Source organism: Ursus maritimus, unplaced genomic scaffold, assembly GCF_017311325.1.
Source record: "Ursus maritimus isolate PB19 unplaced genomic scaffold, ASM1731132v1 scaffold_35, whole genome shotgun sequence".
In the NCBI taxonomy this organism is placed as follows: Eukaryota; Metazoa; Chordata; class Mammalia; order Carnivora; family Ursidae; genus Ursus; species Ursus maritimus.
In genome coordinates this window covers 8,568,966-8,590,558 of record NW_024426119.1, presented here as the reverse complement: position 1 = coordinate 8,590,558, position 21,593 = coordinate 8,568,966, and the positions used below count along the sequence as shown (strand labels likewise).

The 21,593-nt window shown below is 40.3% G+C and overlaps 2 protein-coding genes across 8 annotated transcripts in view; both read left to right on the top strand.

Annotated features, from left to right (window-relative positions):
* Positions 1-4,343, top strand: part of TMEM87A (transmembrane protein 87A) — a 42,733-nt gene extending 38,390 nt beyond the window's left edge. For all 4 annotated transcript variants that reach the window (XM_008702207.2, XM_008702206.2, XM_008702205.2 and 1 more), the window contains exons 19-20: positions 337-367; positions 3,093-4,343. In XM_008702207.2, the coding sequence (XP_008700429.2) occupies positions 337-367; positions 3,093-3,134 (73 nt within the window). In that variant the 3' untranslated portion in view covers positions 3,135-4,343. The remainder of the gene's footprint in view (positions 1-336; positions 368-3,092) is intronic.
* A 1,658-nt stretch (positions 4,344-6,001) lies between these two features.
* The window catches only part of VPS39 (VPS39 subunit of HOPS complex), a 42,381-nt gene continuing 26,789 nt past the window's right edge, over positions 6,002-21,593 (top strand). Inside the window, exons 1-6 of one of the 4 annotated variants that reach the window (XM_040620494.1) lie at positions 6,002-6,242; positions 13,074-13,139; positions 18,589-18,653; positions 18,970-19,012; positions 20,192-20,286; positions 21,247-21,345. In XM_040620494.1, the coding sequence (XP_040476428.1) occupies positions 6,170-6,242; positions 13,074-13,139; positions 18,589-18,653; positions 18,970-19,012; positions 20,192-20,286; positions 21,247-21,345 (441 nt within the window). In that variant the 5' untranslated portion in view covers positions 6,002-6,169. Of the gene's footprint in view, positions 6,243-13,073; positions 13,140-13,225; positions 13,412-17,523; positions 17,684-18,360; positions 18,389-18,588; positions 18,654-18,969; positions 19,013-20,191; positions 20,287-21,246; positions 21,346-21,593 lie in introns of those variants that run through there. The other 3 variants (XM_040620497.1, XM_040620495.1, XM_040620496.1) reach the window with 3 other exon arrangements.

Genomic DNA, 21,593 nt, shown 5'->3' with positions numbered 1-21,593 from the left:
TTTGTTCAGATGACATTTCTGCTTAGAAAGATTTAGCTATATATATATCTTCCCAAAATCGTTGGGATAATTCTTTGGAATTTTTATGTTCCTTCCCATGACTATATTTTTAATTAAACATTGGCCCTTTCACACTGCAGAACATGTTCTTTTTCTGTACAATTCTAGTGACTGTTCTGTTTTTGTATTTGCTTTTATTCCCCTGAAATGGCCATTAATAAGATGCAGATCTTAGATAATTAGAAAAAAGGCTTTAAATTGCATTCATAATTCCACTGTCCTTTATGAACTGTTTATGACTTTATGTTGTTCATTTTGGTGTGTTTCTCTCTGCAGAGCACTTCCAGCTCTTCTGGATTCAGATGAGGTTAGTAATCAAATCATGTGCATAAACTGTGAGTCTAACGATTTAATAAGGAATCATAGGTCCTTTGTTCAGAGGAATTTTATTTGACTCAGTAATGCCCTGAAGAACTATAGTTGGTATAGTTGAAAAAGGATGAGAATAGAAATACTAAGATGAGAACCCAAATATTCAAGAATGGTTTCCTTTCTATACACGTCCCCTATTTCTTTTCCTAAGTTATATGGTCAGACTTGAAGACATGTCTTCGTTCTGAATATTAGGTTATTCTGGGCTCTCTTGATTTTAGAAAGCCCTTTGAAAGCATCTGCCTGATTCTAACTCATTGTTTTGGATTGGCTGCGAAAAAACGATTTGTTCATTTCCCACTGACCTGCTGTATGGTGTGGCACACAATATCAAATTCCTTGGCAGTTCTGTGCATTGAAATAACTGAGAACTCTATGATACAGAATTAAACTTACCTTTCTTTGTAACACTTTGCTGTCTTTGGTGTATTCTGCAGTTCCCAGATCTCCCTCTTGAGGGCTTCTGATAATAGTTTGCCCTCAGGGCTTCCCTGTGACTTTAGCTCTCCAGCCACCACTATATTTCAGGCGGAAGAGGCTGAGTTTGTAAAACCCCGTTGGGCCGCTCATGGCAATACAGGTTTATTATAGTATTTTTGGTGGTATTGACTTTACCCATCCGTTCATATTTCCCTGTGTGAAAACCTTTCTAGAACTGAATAAGAACTTAAATGAATTATAAGAGAAACAAGTTTTAAAGGACCAGGAATCAAAATGGCATCAGATTCTTCAGCCTCAACTTTGGAAGCTAGATCATAATAGAACAATGTCTTTGAATTGTGAGGAAAATTATTTTCAACCTAGAATTGTACATTCAACTAAACTGTTGATATGAGGGTAAAATAAAGATGTTTTTAGTCATGCAGGAAGTAAAACAATTAACATCCTATGTGTGCTTTCTCAGAAAAGTAGTAGAAAATGTTCTTTACAAAATGAGAGAACTAAAAAGGGAAAGACTTGGGATCCAGGAAATAAGGGGTCCAACAGAGAGACAAGGATAAACTCCTAGGATGATGATATAAGAAACTCTGAGAGTGATAGCTGGGCAACAGTCTTGGAGGGCATCCAGTCCACAATGGAGCAGACCAGAGAGCTTCAGGGGGAGTAGTTCTAAGAAAAAAAGTGAAAAGGATAGATTAGCTGATGTAATTGATCATACTGAAAAAACTTTACAGTTCTGTCAGAGTTCAGTATATAAATTGGTGATATGTACTTCTAGCAAATGAAGCAAAACAAAAATCAAAAATATTAACTCTAAGGTAAACAAATTACATAAGAAAAGAAATTTAATGGTAGCACATTAATTTTCTTAATTGAAATAGCATACTATAAATGCTATTTTTTTTTTTTAGATTTAATTTATTTGAAAGCGTGAGAGCGAGTGTGTTCGTGAGCATGAGTGGGGGGAGGCGCAGAGGGAGAGAGAAAAGCAGACTCCGCACTGAGCACGGAGCCCAACATGGGGCTCAATTCCAGGACCTGGGATCATGACCTGATTGGAAGGCAGACGCTTAACCTGCTGAGCTACCCAGGGACCCCTAAGTACTATTTTCTAATCAGACATAATTTTTAACATGCTTTTTAGTTTTAAATTTTTTTAGATTTATTTATTTTTAGAAAGACAGAGCATGAGTCGGGAGAGGGGCCGAGGGAGAGAGAATCTCCAGCAGATTCCCCACTGAGCACAAAATCTGACATGGGGCTCAGTCTCGTGACCCTGAGATCATGATCAGAGCCAAAACCAAGAATTAGATGCTCAACAGACTGCCCCTCAACATGCTTTTTAAAAAAATTATGAAAATACTTAAAATCCACCATCCTAATAATTCTCAAGTGCAAAGTGTTAATTATATGCACAGCGTTGTACAATAGATCTCTACAGCTTTTTTAATCAAATGTAATTTTAATGAATATGTAATATTTCATTATAAGGATATACCATAATTTTGTTTATGCAGTAATATATTTTTAGACATTTAATTCTTTCTACTATTTTGTCAAAATTTTGAGTTTTGCGGTAATATTTCTGGCTAAATCTTTGTCCAGATCCTTGACTTTTTCTTCAAGTTAAATTCTTGAATCAGAGGAGCTACACATTTTCATTAAACTTTCTAAGTAGGTATTTATTTATTCATCATCTTTGACTCAAAAATACACAGTTCTTTTGATCTGTGGTTCAGTGTCCACAAACCTAGAGATTTTGATTCAGTTAACTTGGGTTGGGCCTGAACATCTGTATGTTTCAAAATCTTCATAGATAGGAACCATTTCTTTCTCTTTCTTTTCTTTCTTTCTCTTTCTTTCTTTCTTTCTTTCTTTCTTTCTTTCTTTCTTTCTTTCTTTCTTTCTTCTTTTCTTCTTTTTCTCTCTTTTCTTTCTTTTTGACAGTGCAGGTAGGGTGGGGTGGCAAGAGAGAGAGGGAGAGAGAGAATCCTAAGCAGACATCACACCCAGTGCGGAGCCTGAAGAGCCAAAATTAAGAGTTGGATGCTTAGCCAGCTGAGCCACCCAGGCGGCCCAGTTAGGAACCATTTCTAACTATTTAATGGACATAAGCAAAAGTACTTGTGGGAAATGTCTGTGTGTTTCATCTTTGTAGAAGATACTTGGAATGTAGACCATTTAAAATGCTTAGAAAAAACTTTTTCTTTTTTCCTTAGGAACGAATGATCACACACTTTGAAAGGTCCAAAATGGAGTAAAAAAAATGGGAAGATGTGCAGTTGAAGATGGGCAGTATCTGGGAAGAGATCAGCTTCTGTGTTAATCTTCTACGCTCCTCCATGGAATTAAAGGAGGCAGTGAAACCTGATCTGTTCCTTGACCTTTGTGCGTTGGAGCTGGTGAGAGATGTCGGAAGAAGGAGAACATCTTACTGAAAACAAGTTCATAGGATGAGAAAAATCTACAAGTGTTTTATTTACAACATTGATGCCCCTTTCCTTCCCACACCCTGACATGGATGTTTATGCAACTTATGTGTGTTGTTCCTGAGCCTTCTATAATGTTTAAATTGTTTAATCTATCAAACTAAAAAGTTTAACATCTTCTAAAGAACTATGACATCAATGCCATAATATGTAATCTCCAGGAGCAACTGCCTATAATTTTATTTATTTACATAGGTGATGGGGGAAATTGTTAATTTTTTTCCCGTTTCCTGAGAAGCCAAGGTTACATCTCGCCGAGGTAGTTTGGAGACAAAAAGAGTCCTGAGCTAAGGAGCCATGGTTCTATCGATGATTTAAAACAAAAAGAAGAGTGCGCAAGAGAGAAACCTGTTACAGTATGATTCAGATCATTTAAAAAAAATCAAGTGCAATTTTGTTTACAAATGGTGTATATTAAAGATTTTTCTATTTCAGATGTACTTTAGAGAGAAATATTAGCTTAACTCTTGACATCTGCTATTGTGACACATCCCATTGCTGGCAATGTGGTGCACACTCCAGAACTTTTAACTACTGTTTTGTAAGCCTCCAAGGGTGGCGGCATTGCGGAAGTCTAGGCGATGCTTTGTTTGCCTTCATGCCATTCACTGGGTGTTGCACTAGATGCAGAGAGGCACTCCGTCTACGTGCTTGTGACTGGGTGCCCTGCTAAAGGAACTGTAATGCGTAAGGAGGGGCTAATACGAGGGAAACAGGTCCTTCTGGCTTAACTGAAACAGTTTTTCCTGCATGAAGTAGTGTGGAGGCCCTGGACTGCTGCTCATTCTTTTAGGATTGACTGTTCTTATACCTGGTGTTGGTTTAGAGACTGTTATAAGAGACATCACAAGGTGATGGGATTCATTTGAAGCACTATATTTCTGTTTTAATGGTTTTGTCCAATTTTGCCTTCCCAAGATTTTTGTTCTACATAGAAAGTTCATGCCACTTTTTAATATAAAAAAATTTTAACAAAATTAATATATTTTCCTCATTTTAATTTTTTCAGACTTGCCTCTAAAGACCCTTCTTCCTCCTTAACTCTTGTTGGAATTTTCCTTCCATGGTTTTTGTTCTACATCATCTTACTGTGAAACCAGTGACCACATGACCGCAGTCTTTACTAACTCCTACAATAGTGACAGTGTTTGCATTGATTTAACATCTCTCTATAGCTGTTTGCTGTGGTGATTTAAAAAAAAAAAACACCTAGGCAATATCTCTAAGGAACGATATGAAGAACTGACTATATTCTCAGGTTAACCCACTAGCAAAAGGCTAGTGGTACTATTGTGTGCCTCTGTTCTTCCATACTGAAACTTAGCAAGTGAACGATAGTTATAATGCAGCAAGATAGTTGGTCATATATTTTCTGAGGGTGGTTAGATGTTGACTTTAAGACTAGGGAAGAAATATTGTGTTAGTAAGCAGGAGTGTATAGTAAATTATGTAGACTGGGACTTGATAATTCTTTCTGCTTTCTCTTAGTGGGTTATGTCACTGTGTTTAGATATAGTGTATTATTTCTTAAAACTGGTTCAGAAGTAATTTATAGTATTACATTGCTCTGTTTAGTTCTTAGTCCTTGGGCCTGGAGCTATTAGGTATTCGGCCTTATTCCAGGACAGCAGCTGGCAATTCTAAATTTTCAAGGTATTCATTTTCTGTGGTGAAAATCAGCCACAACACTTGATGTATTTAGCAATTTTTGTATTAGTATTAACACCTTGAAAATATTTCACCGGATTATCAGAAACAGCATTTGGTAAAGATGGGACAACTATCCTAATTTACAAGTGAAGAACCTGCCATTGTATAAAAATGAAGTGAAGGAGGGGAGAATAAATAAACAAGGCCATTTTTTTTTTTTTTACTTTTTATCATAGACTCACCCCTCTTCTCATTTACATTTTTGCTTTAGACTCAAATGCTTACTTTTATGACCTACCTATTATTTCCAGTGGGGGCGGGGGGGTTGGAGTTGCCAGATTCACCTCATTATTGCAGTGGTTTTCAAATTTTAAAGTGCGTGGACTCACTTTGGGGACTTACTAAAGCACAGACTATTGAACACCCCCCCCCCCCCAGATATTCTGATTCAGTAGGGCAGGAATGAGGCCTAAGACTGCATTTCTAGCAGGTTCCCAGGTGGTGGTGATGCTACTGGTCTTGGGACCACACTTTTGAGAACTACTGCCGTAGAACCACCTTTAAAAAAGGGTAAGATATTTGAACTGGTTGGGATTATAATGGTAATGCAAAAACCATTTACTGGGTGTTTAGAGTGGGTCAGGAATTGCTAAGCTCCGAAAACGCTAGGTTAGTGTGGAACACTACCATCCTTTTGCAGATAAGAAAACAAAGCCTCTGGAGATTAAACGTCACAGCTAATTTCCTAAATGGCAGATCTCCATCCGGCTAACAAGCCAAAGCCCGAATTCACTGCCTGAGACAGTTCTAAGATTCCCGACTCCCCCCCCCCCCCCACTTTTTTTTGTTAAACCCCATCGCTAGCCTGCCCTATGACGACAAGGCTCTGGATCCCGGGTGAAGGTAGGAATCCAAGCGCTAGCGAGTTCCTCGAAGGCGTGTTTGAAGCTGGGCGGAAGGGGCGGGGCTTCTGCTGCGGAAGAGGCGGGCTTAGTCCCGGAGGAAGTCCGGTGTTGATGGCTGTGTTGTCGTATGGCCTGTAGCTAGGGTCCCGGTCCAGCATCACGGTTGGCCTTTTCACTGGGCTGGTTCTCGGCCCAGGCACGGCCCGGCCCGGCCCATTCCGATTGAGACTGCTGCGGTGACTGCTCGCCGCCATGCACGACGCCTTCGAGCCAGTGCCGATCCTAGAAAAGCTGCCTCTGCAGATCGACTGTTTGGCTGCTTGGGGTGAGCTGAGGGCCCGAGGGGCCGAGGCGGGTCTGCGCGGAAGCTGTTCCGACCTTTCACAAGGCTGGGAAAGTGGACAGGCATCTGGCTGTATGAACACCGGTCGGACGCTGTCCGAAAGACACCTGGGATGAGGGAGGGCATAGTATTGTAGACAGCGAGCGCAGTGGGACTGTTTGGGCAATCCTCAGGGACCCAGTCATTTAGGTACGTTTACTCTTGGTTTCGGTACATAGTTGAAGGTTGAGCTTTTCTCGTTAACTGTGCTCAGATTTGGCTCCTTTCCATTCCCAGTAAGTCTTCAGTTTGGAGGGGCAAGCCGTGAGGAGTTTTCAACTTGCCCGGGGCTTGAACTTGTCCAGATGATTCTGGGGTACTAAATGAGTTAACACCATATGCCTTTTTTCCCTTAGTGATCACTCATCGTTCACTTCTCATTACTGTAGGTAACTCACGTTGTTGTTCTAAACTCAGTCTAGCCAAGTGGTTGATTGCCTTATATTCAAAGTGCCCAAGCTACCTAACTATGTAGGTAGAAAAGCATCATTCAAGGCTGTCATGAAACCTAACCTATTAAAAACTTGTGTAATCCTCTTGAGATTGGCCAGTACAGAAAGCAGGGTCTGGCATCTCTTGTATGTTCTAGAATACAAATGGTTTCAGGGGTCTAAACCTTGACTATTAATTATGAACATTATGCTCTTAGAGTGGTTGTGTCTGATAACAGTCACCAAAGACCAAACAAATGATTTGAGTCTTTCTTGTTAATCTCCAGGTGCTAGAAATCAAAGGCCATAAAAAGGTGGCTCAGAACTCTTAATCAGATCTTATACTGAGCTAGGTACCCAAACTGGGCCTGGTGGAATCTGGTGGTGGCTGGCATCTTCTGCATCATTTATGGACACTGTCACCCAGGAAATCTTGCAGAGTTCCTCACAGCCTTTTCAGTAGGGTGTTTTCACTACAGGTCTTCATGTTAATGTGCACAGTCTTGCCTCTAGCAGCCCTGGGCTTCTTTAAAATCACACCTCCACAGTAAGCAGTCCTAGTCCCTTGGGTTAAGGAGAGAATCTTGCTTCCTCCGGATATCGCAAGAAAACCTCCATTTTCTGTTATTAAATGCTCAGCCAAAAATTAAAAATAAATAGATGACAAAAGAAATTTAAAAAATGAGAGACTCGACACTGCACAAAGGGACACATTCCCCTAATTCTTCATCAAGTATGTATTAAATGCCTATATGAACCAGTTTCTCTGCTAAAGACAAGGGTAAAAGGATGAATAAGAAACAGTGCCTGTGCTCCTAGGTCACACAGTGAGGGACAAAGTTATAGGAGCAGATTATGATACAAGATAAATGATACTGCAGGCATATGCTGCCTATTATAGAAACATGGAGGAGGGGTACCCAACTCAGCCTAGGACATGTGCTTCTGGAAAGGGTGAATGCAGCTGCTTTCCATGCTTTACTTAGCTTGCTGGAATCCTTGACTTATATCCTATGGAACTAGTAGTACATGGATCTCAGCCTCTCACCAATCCAGTTTGTCACAGTAAAGATTCCCTGTACTTGAGCTTTTCAGAAAGATAGTTTTGAAATGCTAGGTAGCTCTGTCTACCTTGATCTCCCATCCTACAGGAGAAATGCTTATTACCTTCTAGGATGCTGTGGTAGATATTGGACTACAAGAGGCTATTTACCACCTCTTGACTCATAAAACTGTTTTCAGATTTAAGCAGCAGTGAATATTGCTGTATCTAGTCGTTACCACTTTTATCGAAAATTCATCCAGGAACTTCCCGAAGCCAGATCATGCAGGGCCAGACAATATTCGAGAGACACCATAATCCGTCTCTTGGGACATGGAAATGAGGATACTGATGATGATGACTTCTCCCTAAACTCCAGAGCTGTAGGATCCAGCTGCCTTTTCAGCACCTTTCTATGGGTGTCTAGTGGCATGGCCATAATGGTTCTTGATCCCACTCTCCCAAAACATGCTCGTCACCCTGTATCCCACATCTCAGCAAATGACATTTCTGTTTACACATTTTGCTAATGATTTTGGAATCATGCTTCACTTCTCTTATACACCACATCCAATTCATCTTCACGATTTCTATTCTGTTGAAAGCACCACTTCTCTCATCTGAATTACCGTAGTAGTCCTCTGGCTGATTGCCCTGTGTTTGTCATTGTGCCATTTTCAGTCTTTTACCCACACAGGAAGAGTGATCCCTTAAAAACATAATCTGATCACATCTCTCCTCTACTCAGAATAAGTTCCAAAAGTGCTTTGTACATCTGACATCATCAGGCCTGTGGTTACTTCCCCTCATCTACCCCATCTGTGCTCTTACCCCTTGCTCCGTTCTACTAGTCACACCGTCTTCCTTGTTCCATAACACACAAAGCACGTACCTACCTTGGGGTTTCTGCACTTGTTCTTTTCCTCTGCCTGGCACTCTCTGGCTCTAAATATTACATGGCTCATTCCTCATTTCCTTCAGGTGTCTGCTGAAATGTCACATAAATCAGCAACACCTTCCCTGACGATGCTATAAGACAAGGTGCTATTCTCTTACTCAGCCTTATCTTTCTTCTTGTCATGGATTGCCCCTAACGCTATTTTATGTTCTATTATTGTCTCTCTCCATATTAGAATATAAATTCCTTCAGAGCAGGAACTTTGTTTTGTACATTGCTTTATTTGTAGTTCCTAGAATAGTTCCTTATAATGGGTATTCGTTAAATCTTTCTGTTGAATGAATGAATGAATGAATGATGATGTTAATAGTAATAGCTTCCATTTATTGAGTACTAATCTTTATTAAACTTTTATGGAATAATAAATAACTCCATTTTGCAGAGGAATAACCTGAGAATTTAAGTAACTTTTCCAAGGTTACATATCCAGTAAATCATGTCTGAATCTGGATGCTGGTTCCCAAACTTTAATATATATTCAGAATCTGTAAAAAAAAAAAAAAAAAATGCAGATGCATGTACGTATGTGTATCTCTATGTGTGTCTACACAATTATTCTCTTTTCCAAAGAAACATTAGGATCAAAAGGACTAAGGTGGTTGCCTGTAGCAGAGGGAGAAAACAGGGAGAGTGGACAAGGATGGAAGCTAGACTTCCCACAGTTTTAGCATTGAAACTACATAAATGCATCATATAGTTTAAAAATTGAATTTAAAAAATGCATATATCAGGTCACCACTGCGGAATTACTGTGTCAGAATCTCTGGGAACAGCACTCAGGAATGTGCATTTTTCATAAGTTCAGGTGATTCTGGTGCAGCTAAACAGGCTTATGCTTTGAGGAACACTGTTCTTTGCCCTATGACCCCAAAAAGGGAAATGACCGCTATCTTTTTCATTTCTGTATTCCTTGCAGTGGCCAGCATTGGGCCAGGAATGGAATTGTTTATCACATGAGCTTGGACTAGGTTGTACTGTTGGACGGAGCTTCCTTAGGGTAATTATGAGCAAGATGGCCCAGCACTTACTCACTTTGCAGGAGGGATAAAGTCCAACCTTGTGGCTCAGAATTAGGCTGTCAGGAGTTTTCTAGGGCTGATTCACATTTGTTCATGTATGTGTCACCCATAGACTACACCATTTTTGTGGTGTGTCCCACCTTCTGATTTGCTGTATTGGATCTCAGAAGGGACTTTCTACCCCATTCTGTGTCTGCTCTGCAAGCCTCTCATTTTCTGTGTTTTGCATCCGTGATGCAATGTCATGTCATAGATGACATGTCATAGAATGTGGAGGCCCAACATGGGTCAGGTCCTCTGGTCACCTGAACCCCCACTGAGTTTTTTAATTAATTTTTTTTTCCTCAAAAATTTTATTTATTTATTTGAGAGAGAGAGAGCAGGAGTGGGGTGAGGGGCAGATGGAGAAGCAGGCTCTCCGCTGAGCAGGGAGCCCAGTGCGGGGCTTGATCCCGGGACTCCAGGATCATGACCCAAGCTGAAGGCAGACGCTTAACCGACTGAGCCACCCAGGCGCCACCGCCCTCCCTGCCCTGACTTCTCTAACCAAATCAAGCCTCTTCAAGGTCGTGTGCCATTAGTGCATCTGTTTTTACCCTTTCGAGTGTGAGGATTAGGACTGTGTGTGTGGTGCTTTTACTATTTAAAGGAAAGTTGTTACAATACTTTACATGTATGATAAATGCATTTTTCCCTCAGCACCTTCAAATGATAATGTGAAGAGGGTTAAATAAAACCCTCAATTAAAATTTTTTTAATTTTAATGAATTTGTCTGATTCTGTTTCCTGACCAATAGACATTTGGTAAGAAATATCTATTGGCAAGTAAACATTTCAATAAAATTGGAAAGTAGACCCTTGAGTGTTGTGCTTATGATGTGACGTCATATTTTGGTAGTGCAGCTTCATGAGGATTTAAGCCCCAGTGTGACAGTATCACAGATGTGCTCTAAGGTAACCTACAGCGAATGTGGAAGGACACATAGTGAGACCAGTTGAGGCCTTCACAGGGGTCCCTGGAGGGACTGGGATATGGCTGTTGCAAGGTACCTTGTAGAGGTAAAATTGATAATGTTTTCCAGACCTGAGTGTAAGATAATGAAGCTGTAAAAAGAGATAAAGAAAAACAGAAGTTGGTGGGAATTTGGGGAGCAGAGTAGGGAGGGAAGGATGGGGAAGATGGTGAATATTTTTTTGGCCTTTTGGTTATAAATTTTTATGTATGTTATAAGTGAATTCAAAAAAATTTCTACCTCATTTATATCTGAAATAGCAGGGGGTGTCCTAAAAATCAACTTCAGTAATACCAGTTGCTCAATAAAGTAGTATCTATAAGTAGAATTCTAAGCACAGTATCTTTTACAAAGCAAGCATCGTGAACTTGTTTCTTTTGTTTTCTGTGTTCTGCTCCAACATAAATTTTCAACATTCCTTTAGAGCTAGTGTTACTACTGATTTCTCTTATCACACACACTATCTTTCTGTGTCCTGCCTTTGCTTTCAAACACAAAAGAAGTCAGAATCACTTTATTTTTCTGGAAGACTAAGGACATCAACCTGGAAAAATGTTCCTGATGTGGCTTCTGACCTGTTTTGATAAATACAACCAGTGCCTTTCAGACAACCTCTGGCCAACACCCATTCTTTTGACATAGGATGCCTTAGTAATTGCCTCACAGCCTGTGGTTATGTCCTGATGCTTCTGCACACATCTTCCTACATGTATGACTCTGGACAAATTACTTAACCCCTAGGCCTCACCTTCCTCATCTGTAAAATGGGGATTTATAAGAGGGACATACTTCAAAGGATAGTTGTGAGGATTAATGAAGTAACATGGTATGTGCTTAGCATTTCCTGGAGCACAACGCATGCTCAATGAAGTTTATCAGTTTGTACCACTATCCAATATCAAGAGAGTTTACGCAAGGAATGAATGACCTTTTACAATATCCAAAAGCTGAGGAAGTTTCTGTACATGCTTAACTTCCCTTAATGAGTTAATATAGATCTGTCAGGGTAATTATTTAAACCCTTTTTGGAGCCTCTTTTAGCATAGACAGGCCAGCGTCTCCCAAAATGCAGTCCTTGAAACAGCATTAGCATCACCTGGGAACTTGTTAGAAATGGACATTTTCAGGCCCATTTCGAGACCTACTGAATCAGAAACTGAGGGCAGGGCCCAGCAGTCTGTTTTAACAAATCCTCACATAATTCTGATACATATGAAAGAACCACTGGCCTAGACCTTTTCTTTAAAAAAATAAGAGCTTTATTGAGATGTAATTCACCTACCGCACAGTTCACCCAGTTAAAGTGTACAGTTAAGTGGGTTTTAGTACATTCACAGAATTGTGCGAGTATCGCTACAGTCATTTTTAGAACATTTTCATCACCCTAAAAAAAAAACCCATACCCCCATTTTCCTGTAAACCCACCAGCCTTAGGTGGCCACTAATCTTTTTGTCTCTGGATTTGGCTATTCTGGTTTTTCATATAAATAGAGTCTATCATAGACTATGTAGCCTTTTTTGTCTGGCTTCTTACGTTTAGCATGTATCAGCACTTCATTAATGGCTGGCTAATATTCCATTGTATGGATTTGCCACATTTTGTTTATCCATTCATCAGTTCATGTACTTGCACACAAAAGGTAGATTGGGCTGTTACCGATGCTTCCGCTTTGAACATTTGTGTACAAGTTTTTGTGTGGGCATATGTTTTCATTTCTCTTCTGTATATGCCCAGGGGTAGAATTGCTCGGTCATATGATAGGTCTATGTATAATCTTTTGAGGAACTGCCAGACTGTTTTCCAGAGTGACCACACCATTTTATACTCCTGCCAACAATGTGTGAGGGTTCCAATTTCTTCACATCTTTGTCAACACTTGTTTTTGTCTGCTACGTCATCTTTTAAGATAATGAATTCTGTGAACTTAATATCCATGGCACTACTTAGTTTCCCTAAAGTAAAAGCATTAAACCTTTAAAGGATGCCTTTTAGTTCTGTTTCTGGTATTAGTTACCTAGTTTCGTGTTTACACTATCCATTTTATAAATTTTCATCCTATTCTTGGTCAGTTTAATTTTGAGACACTGAAAGCAGGGACATATTATATTCTCTAATATGTCAGTAATGACACTTTTTCGATGGATTGGTTCTCAAACATTTCTTGAATATAAATATTCCTTAGCTTTGCGAAACACCTGCTATCAAAAGCAGCTCATTTTCTTGACCCTTCAATTTCTGATTACAAACCCCAGCTCAAGAAATACGGTTTTAACTAAAGCTGATTGACCTTTCTCACTGCTTTTTTTCCAGAGGAATGGCTGCTTGTTGGCACCAAACAAGGACATCTTCTTCTCTATAGGATCCGGAAGGATGCTGGTAAGTGGCAGCTCTCCAGTATCAAGAGAGAGGTGACTTACTACTCATGCAAAAAATTGTGATAGTCCACTAATATATAACTGTGAAATCAGTGATTTCTGGCTCATTAAAAATGATTGGGGTTGAGGGTAGTACAGTGGGAAAGTGGGGAGAAGCATGAGAAAATCTCTAGGGTTTTTTTTTTTTTTTTCAGACTCTATCTTCCTACCTGATCTGGTAGGTGGGGTTGAGTGTTCCTCCCCTCCTTGCTTCTAGGAGACTCATTGTCCGAAGTAAGAAATATTACTGATGGGAATAAGATTTTTGTGTGAATGTTGTGGTGGTAGGAAACAAAATTAGGAACCATTGATTTAAAACTTTTGTTAACTTGTGGGGGGTGGACTAGGAGAGAGGAGGCCTGGGTTTGAACCCAGCTTTCCTTCTCCTTGGCCAAATGACTGAGTAGGTCCTTTCCAATGTCATTTTCCTCTTTTATAAACTGTCTCACAAAATTGTTGGAGTCAGATGCAAGGATTTTGAAAAGTAAAGCTCTGCTCAAATGTGACTTCTTCAGTAAAAACGTAGAATAATAACTAAAGTTTTTGAAATTTATTTTGTTAGGGTTTCCTCTGTTGGGGAAGAAAAAGCACCTCACTCGGTTTTCCTGATTTTATATCTGTGTTCTCTTTATGGAAAATTGATGTGTTTGGATAATATACCTTGGAGCTCCAGAGTCTGTAGAAATCTGCTGTTAATGCCAGAGTGTGTTGAACCATATGAAAGTGTTATTATTTGACTATATTAGAAAAAACTTAATTTCATGACTTTGAACCCAATTCACTTTCTGTAGTAAATAGCTTAAGGTAAGAGTGGAAATAGATACTTCCTTTTGGAACCTGGAGCAGGAGTAACATGGAAAAAACGGTGGGAATTTCCTTCTACCCATTTTAGGTTCCTTGGGTGGAAAGATGTAAATTGGACTGACAAAAGACAGATTAACAAGAGAAAAACAAGCAAGTGTATTAACATGTGTATTATACATACACATGGGAGCACTCAGTGCTGGATAACTCAAAGGGGTGGTTGCAATTTGGGCTTGTATAACATCTTAACAGATGAACAACAAATTTTTAGAGAGGTGATAAGACAAAGGAAAAGGACTTCAAGTTCCTAAGATGGCAAATTGTTAGAAGGCAGACACATGGGGGAATTAATGGAATAAGGACGAGTAAGTAAAGTTTGTTAGCACATTGCTCGGCTGTCCTCTCTGGGCTGATGAGGGTCTAGAGCTGTCTCCGCTGATGAAATTCTGTCCCTGGTAGAGAGGGGAGGAGGGACACCTTTGCAAATATATGTTCTGTTTTTAGGCAAATTAGAGGGACGGAGAGAGTCTGTCTTTATCTGCTTCCTCTCAGTTGCCTTCAGCTGAAAATAATCCTTATCCCAAAGTGGCATATTTTGGGGTGGCCTATTCTGCTACCCATCACCAGTGAAATAGGGAAAGAGGGAGGCATCCAGTCAGAAGAGAAACCAGAAGTCAAAGCAGAGGGTGTATTTTGTTCCTAAGTTTTTCAACTTTCCTTTAAATCAGGGGTCAGTAAACTTGTTCCAGAAAGGGCCAAAAAATAAATAAGTTAGGCTTTGTAAGCTCTGAGATCTCTGTTGTGACTACCAGCTTTGCTATTTTAGCAAAAAACAACCATAGACTGCATGCAAAGGAGTGGCGTGGCTGTGTTCCAACCAAACTTTATTTATAAAGACATGTCGAGGGCTGGATTTGGCCCTGGGGCAGTACTTTGCTTGCCCTGGCTGTAAATTTTTAGTTCTCAGGGCCAGAATAGTTCCATTCTGTGACACCTGTTAGACTATAATTTTTAAAATTAAGCTTGCCTTGGATTTGTTTCAGCATTTGACAATCATGATTTGATGTCCACCGTAGGCTCAGATGCTGTGCAGGGCAGGGAGATAAGAGAGCTTAATATTCTTTTCCCCAGCACATAAGCAGTTCTTTGTAGCATCAAATACTCAATACTATGGTAAATTGATTTGTTTGATAGGTCATTGTTATATAAATGGTAGGGAATTGAAAACTAGACTATAAGAGTAAATCTCAACAGAATATAGACTCAAATTGGTAATATTAATGCTAATCTGACTTGGAACCCTGGTGGTGATTGGTCCATGCCCTGTGATGAGTTCACCATGTGACTTTTGAGACGTTAATTCCTGGGGCTCAATTTCTGCATAGGTAACTTGAGTAGCAGTGCCACCTGCCTTAGACAATTGGGAATCAAACTCTGAGTGGAAACTTGACTTCTCCCTCTACCCTTAGAGAACAGTTCAGTGCTGCCTCAGCTCTCGCCTATTTATGGCCCGAAATAGAAATAGACTTGGGCCTCCATGAATCAGCCATGGAACTAACTTGGTTTCTAAGTTTGAGATATTCCAAACCTAAATAGGGCTGCAACCAGACTGTCTTTCTGGGGAAAGGGAGAGGGTGATAAGATGTCATGGAGAGACTGGAATTAAGCGGATCTGGGATCAGATATGAGTCATCTTTGAACTCGGAAAAACCTCTAGGCCTCATTCTACTCCTATCTTAAATAGAGGCGTTAGATAAGCTCACATCACATGTCTTAACAACTTCAGGTTTACTTCAGTGGTGCCGTCACCTTAGAGCAATCGTTCTCAAAGTGCAGTCTGTAGACCCCAAGGGGTCCCCAGGATCCTTTCAGAAGGTTTACTGGGTCAAAACTAAGTTCACAGTCACACTAAACCATTTTTTCACTGACATTTATTGACCTTTGTACTGTTGATACAGAACTGGTGGTAGCTAGAACTGCTGGCCCTTAGCATAAGTTCAGGGTAGTGGTGAGCGAGCTTGTTGGTACGGAACTGTTCTAGTAGTCGTTGTGTTGTTTTCCAGCTCGCTTTCACTGTGGTTTTTGTTTTTTTTAAATCAAGTTTCACCTAAGGATATTCTTCGTGTGGCAATAAAAATTATTTTATTATATCTTGATCTTTGACAACACTTCCTTTTAATAATCTCTGATGTAGTGAGAAGTGCCATGTGCCAAGGTTTGAAGCACAGTGGCTGTCTTGAGAAAAAGTACTTGTTTGAGTTATGAGCTGAACTGGCCACTTTTTTCATGGAGCATCATTTTTGCTTAAAAGAATGACTGATAGACTGGTTTTGCACACCGTTTGGATGTTTGGTACATGTTTCTTAAAAAATGAACAAAGGAATCTGTCATTTAAAAAAAAAAAACGACTGGAAGTATAAGCTGCCAACAGTCAGGCTGGGGCTTTCAGTAGAATATTAGAATTGTGGAAAAACTGTATCTACCCCCATGAGCTCAGTAGCTTCTCAATACTTTTCTGATGACATCGGAGGTGATAATGAGTATGACTTTGTGTGTGTGTGTGTGTGTGTGTGTGTGTGTGTGTGTGTGTGTGTATAAAATCTCCTATAACAAAATGTGCTAACATTTGGAAAATCTGTGTAACTGAACAGTATTTTCCAGTGCATGAAGTTTCTAAATCATGCATGAGTAAAAGATCCATTTAAAGTGTAAGACAGGGGGCACCTGGGTGGCTTAGTCAGTCAAGTGTCTGACTCTTGATTTCAGCTCAGGTCTTGATCTCAGGGTCGTGAGTTCAAGCCCCATCTTGGGCTCCATGCTGGGTGTGCAGCCTACTTGAAATAAATAAATAAAGTATAAGATAGACTAATTGACTTTAATTTGACAGAAAGTTTCATTAATAGGTTTCAGATTCCACATTGTAAGAAACTCCCATTTGTCAAGTTTTCATATGGTATCAAAGAAGAAGATGGACAATTATCTGAAAAAGCTTTAAAATATTCCTCCATTTTCCAACTCTGTGTCCATGTAAGGACAGATTTTTGTCATATCCTTCAATCAAAACAGTGTATCAAAATATTGAGGGCAGAAGTAGATGTGAGAGTCCACCATCTTCTATTAAGCCAGGCATTAAAGAGATTTACAGAAATGTAAAACAATGCATTTTTTTTTAATTTGGAGAAATTGTTATTCATTAAAATGTTGTTTATGCCAACATGTAATGGGCTTACTACTAATATTTAAAAATGAGTTAATAAATACACATTTTTAAAATTTCTCAGTCTTAATTTCTACTCTGGTATACATTGATAACTACAACCCATGTTAAAATTTTGGGATTCTCAATAATTTTTAAGGCTGTGAAGGAGTCCTGACACCACAGAGTTTGAGAACCTCAGTCCTAGATAATTCTGCTTATGAAGAGAGTTGTTGGAAGTAATAATAAAGCCCTTTCCAAATATAGAACTCTTTATCAAGCAGGAAGTGGCTGAAATTTTTTTTTCTTCTGAAATATAATGGCAGAATACAGGGCACGTTTCTGAATCTCCCGCAACTCCAGAGTCCCTTCATCTCCTCTTCCGAGGGACATGTGGAAGAAGTAAGACCAGCTTTGGCGGCATGGGCCCTTGTGGCTGCCTCGGAGAGGCTCCACTGACTGGGCCATGGACCCCACTAGCTATGGGGAGCAGCTCGCGGTCAGCGGTATGAACAGTCTCTTCACAAGCTGGGACGCAGGTAGTAGGGTGTAGTCTCGGCACACGGGCTTTACAGTCGGCCCTGACTTTGCTTCTGGGCTGTCTCTCACTGCTACCTGCCTGCTTCACCTGTCAGATCCCTCACATACGAAATTGGAATAGTAATATCTACTTCTTGAGGGGCAGTTGTGAGGTTATAGGAAATACATATCAATTTTTAAACACAGAACGCAGCACCTAGTTATTGCTTAGTTTATGATAGCTGCTGTAATTATTATGATCATTATTCTCTTTTTGACCTTTTGGTGACTTTTGAGGCTGAATGTTTTTGTCATCCGCACAAGGCTGGCATCACATGTTTTTATGGTGTGTAACTTCCTTCCTTTTCTGTAACAGTGCCAACCGACGTGGCGTCTCCTGAGAGCAGCGGGAAGTGTAGAGGCATTGAACTGCTTTAGGCGAGGGGATAGTGTTGAGTGTTTGCTCTGTCCTGTGATGCAGGACGTAGGGGCGCTGCTGGGATTTAGTTGGTCTAGCTCTAAGGATGCTTCAGGCTGGGTTTCATTGCTTGGGCTCTTCTATTTGACTGGCACTTTTTACAGACACTTAGCCAAGGTACTATTTTGTAGGATCAGACCTTCAGACTCACAAGTACCTGGGCAGCTTCAGTGAGCTTCTGCGGTATGATTCTTTCTGCTAATGCCAAGTGAAGGTGCATGAAACCCTCTGTTCTAAAATTGGAGTGGAAAGCAACTTCCTGTACTCAGTGAAGACAGCTGTCTAGGGTAGATCTCCAGCTTCCAGTCTTTTAGGAATTTTTAGATTCCTGTAGGAGAGCCGTGTGCAGCAGCAGTTTTTGTTGTGGTTATTTTTACATGTTTGGAACCGCGAATGTTTGTTTCTTTTCCATAGGTTGCAACAGGTTTGAAGTGACACTAGAGAAATCCAATAAAAACTTCTCCAAAAAGATTCAGCAGGTAGGCACTGATGGTGGTCACTACAAGAATATTTGACTTCTATGAGACCCCTTCAAAGCTGGAACTTTGATAACATTATTTATTAACTCTGAATCCTCTGCTGTCTGTTCTCGCATTTATGCAGGGATCTGGGTTCATCCATCATGTGCCTGAGATCCTCTATAATGAGCAGAAATTGCGATGGCACATAAATAGCAGTCAGATCCCTGTCATTGGCATAGACTCTTTAGTCCCTTTTTAGTACTGTACTTAAATGAACATTTGTTAAGCCTTGTTGGAAATGTTTGATTGAGTCTAATGATTTGTTCTTTTCCAGATCCATGTGGTTTCCCAGTTTAAGATTCTGGTCAGCTTGTTAGGTAAGAAAAGGGGTTGCAGTTGTATTTCCTGTGCCAAAAAACAAAAGCTGTGACCTGATTAATCACTGTTTCATGGTTAATTTGATAGACATTGAAACTGACCTGTTCCAAACCAGACCCAGCAGGGTACACAGGTATTAAAGGCAATAGCATCCCTTATCAACTTGAGCTCTGTTCTCCATGGAGTGTCATTCATTCATTCATTCATTCATTCATTCATTCATTTATGCAGTCATTGAGCAGATATTTATTGCGCCCTGCTTTAGGCATTGGAGACACCAAGTTAAATGAGACATGGTTTCTGTCTTTGAGATTTATGTTCTGATTGTGAAGACCGAAATGACGGAAAGTAATCATGATACAGTATAAGTTACAACGGAAATCTATAGAAAATGTAGTGGATCTTAGTAATGGGAAAGACAGCAGCGTCTAGTGGATGATTAGGATTTTGGCAGGAAGAGAGAGGAAGGCAGACATTTTAAGCAGAGGCGCTGGGGTCTGGCCAGACTTAGGATGTGTGGCAGAGAGTGGCAGAGTGGCAAGAGATAGAGGAGAGACAGATCAAAACCAGACTCGTTTGAAAAGCCATAGATTCATTTGAAGGCAGCCAGCGAGGCCTTTTCTTAACAGAGGATTAGAAACTTGCCTCACGCTTTGTACTGTTCAGCCCAGGGCCCAAATGGTAGAATCATTTTAAACTGAGTTTCTAGGTGGAGAGAGAAACATTTAAAGTAACTAAATCTTCATGAGTAAACTAGATAGGAGGCTCGAGTGAAATTATTTTGCTTGCTTTCCGAGAAAAGAAATCCTTGCCATGGGATTGTACCAAATCCACAGAGGATTTCCTTTCTTCTACTGAGGCCTCCTAATGGAAGTAGCTTTGAAAGCCTATTCTTGTACAAATATTGCATCACAAACTTCCAGACTTGAGAAAGAGCGTAAGAGTGCTTTGGTAGTGAAAGAGCTCTTCTGCATAAGCCAGCCTGAATTTAAAGGAACAAAAGTGACCTCTCACATTTTGTAATGTAATTCTGATAACAGGCAGAATAAATCATTGTTAGTGAAACCGAAGATACATCTTCAACCAACACTTGCCGTTTGGTTCTCAGATCGTTATTTTGTGTGTGTGTGTAGAGAATTATGATAATTTATACTGTTGTTATACCTCCTTCTGAACAGAAAATAACATTTACGTCCATGACCTGTTGACATTTCAACAAATCACTACGGTTTCAAAGGCAAAGGGAGCCTCACTGTTTACATGTGACCTCCAGGTAAGCGTAGGCAAGGTGAAATTTGACTTCGTGTTTCAATAAATATGGTCTTTCTTGTATTTCCACCATTAGGTGGAAAGAGTAACATTGATATGCGAACCCAGCAGAGACTCCAGAGAAAGTTTTTGATTTTGGATTGAATTAGAGAAATTTCCCCCTTTGTATGTGGTCTGAAGGGGAGACATTTGGGTTCCCTGTGTGTGTGTGCTAATCAGAGCACCAGACATCTGTCTGGTAGGAGGCAACTAATCCACGATAAAAGCCTTTGCCCATGGACAAACCATTAGTGGGAAAATCCAGACTTAACCAGTATCACGAACATAGCTATGGAACATTAAATTGACCTTGTTCTGAACATATTATTCTATTCTTTCTCTTTAGGGTGTTTTTTTTGTCATTTGGGAAAGACATTCTTCTTATTTATGTGAATTCGTCATCCTTACAATATTCAGAATCTGCCTTACCCTCTCAGCTTTGATCACTTTTTAGGCCTTGTGGTCTACATTGACACTGCATTGTTTTATGCTTAGACATTTCTTTTCTCCTCCCTCCTTAAAGGATCGAAAGTGGCCACTGACACATGCTGATCCCTGACCAGCATGTATTGACAGCCATGAGTAAGAAACATTTAAAAAAAAAAAAAAGGAGTAAGCGGTTAACGTAGGTGAAGGCCTGCCCTGGGATTTTCCTGTGTGAATTATGAATGTCCGAGAGATTTGCTGGGGTTGGGGTCTTTGGCTGGCAGCCCTTGGGGAGGAAGTGCTCCTCAGCCTATTGTTTCTAAGTACGTCTTAGAAAAATGGTGTTCTTCCACTCAGTTTGTCCGGCAGGGTGACTTTGTATTATAGGGGATTTTCAGATCAGTAGCCATTTCAAGGTCGAACATCTCTAATTTAGCTGTCACTCAGTTACGGAGTTATCACACGCACACCCACATTTGCTCCGGGTGTCTCTCCGCAGCACACAGAGACTGGTGAGGAGGTGCTGCGGATGTGCGTGGCTGTGAAAAAGAAGCTGCAGCTCTACTTCTGGAAGGACAGGGAATTTCATGAATTGCAGGTAAAGTCCATGGTACCTGGTCCGTGTTGGCTCACAGCTTGAAAGGCTTCCTGTTCAATAATACCGAAGGTCAGGGCCTCAGGCTTGGAGTTCTTTCCCGATGAAGGCTCTGCCATGAGTACGTGGGAGCCTATTCACGGCCACTCGTCGGAGTCTCCTAGTCTTCAGAGGCAGCGGTAATCCAGTTCGGCAACGTTTATATGGATTGGTTTATTTCAAAGTGGGTTTCACCTTTTCTAAAGGCAACT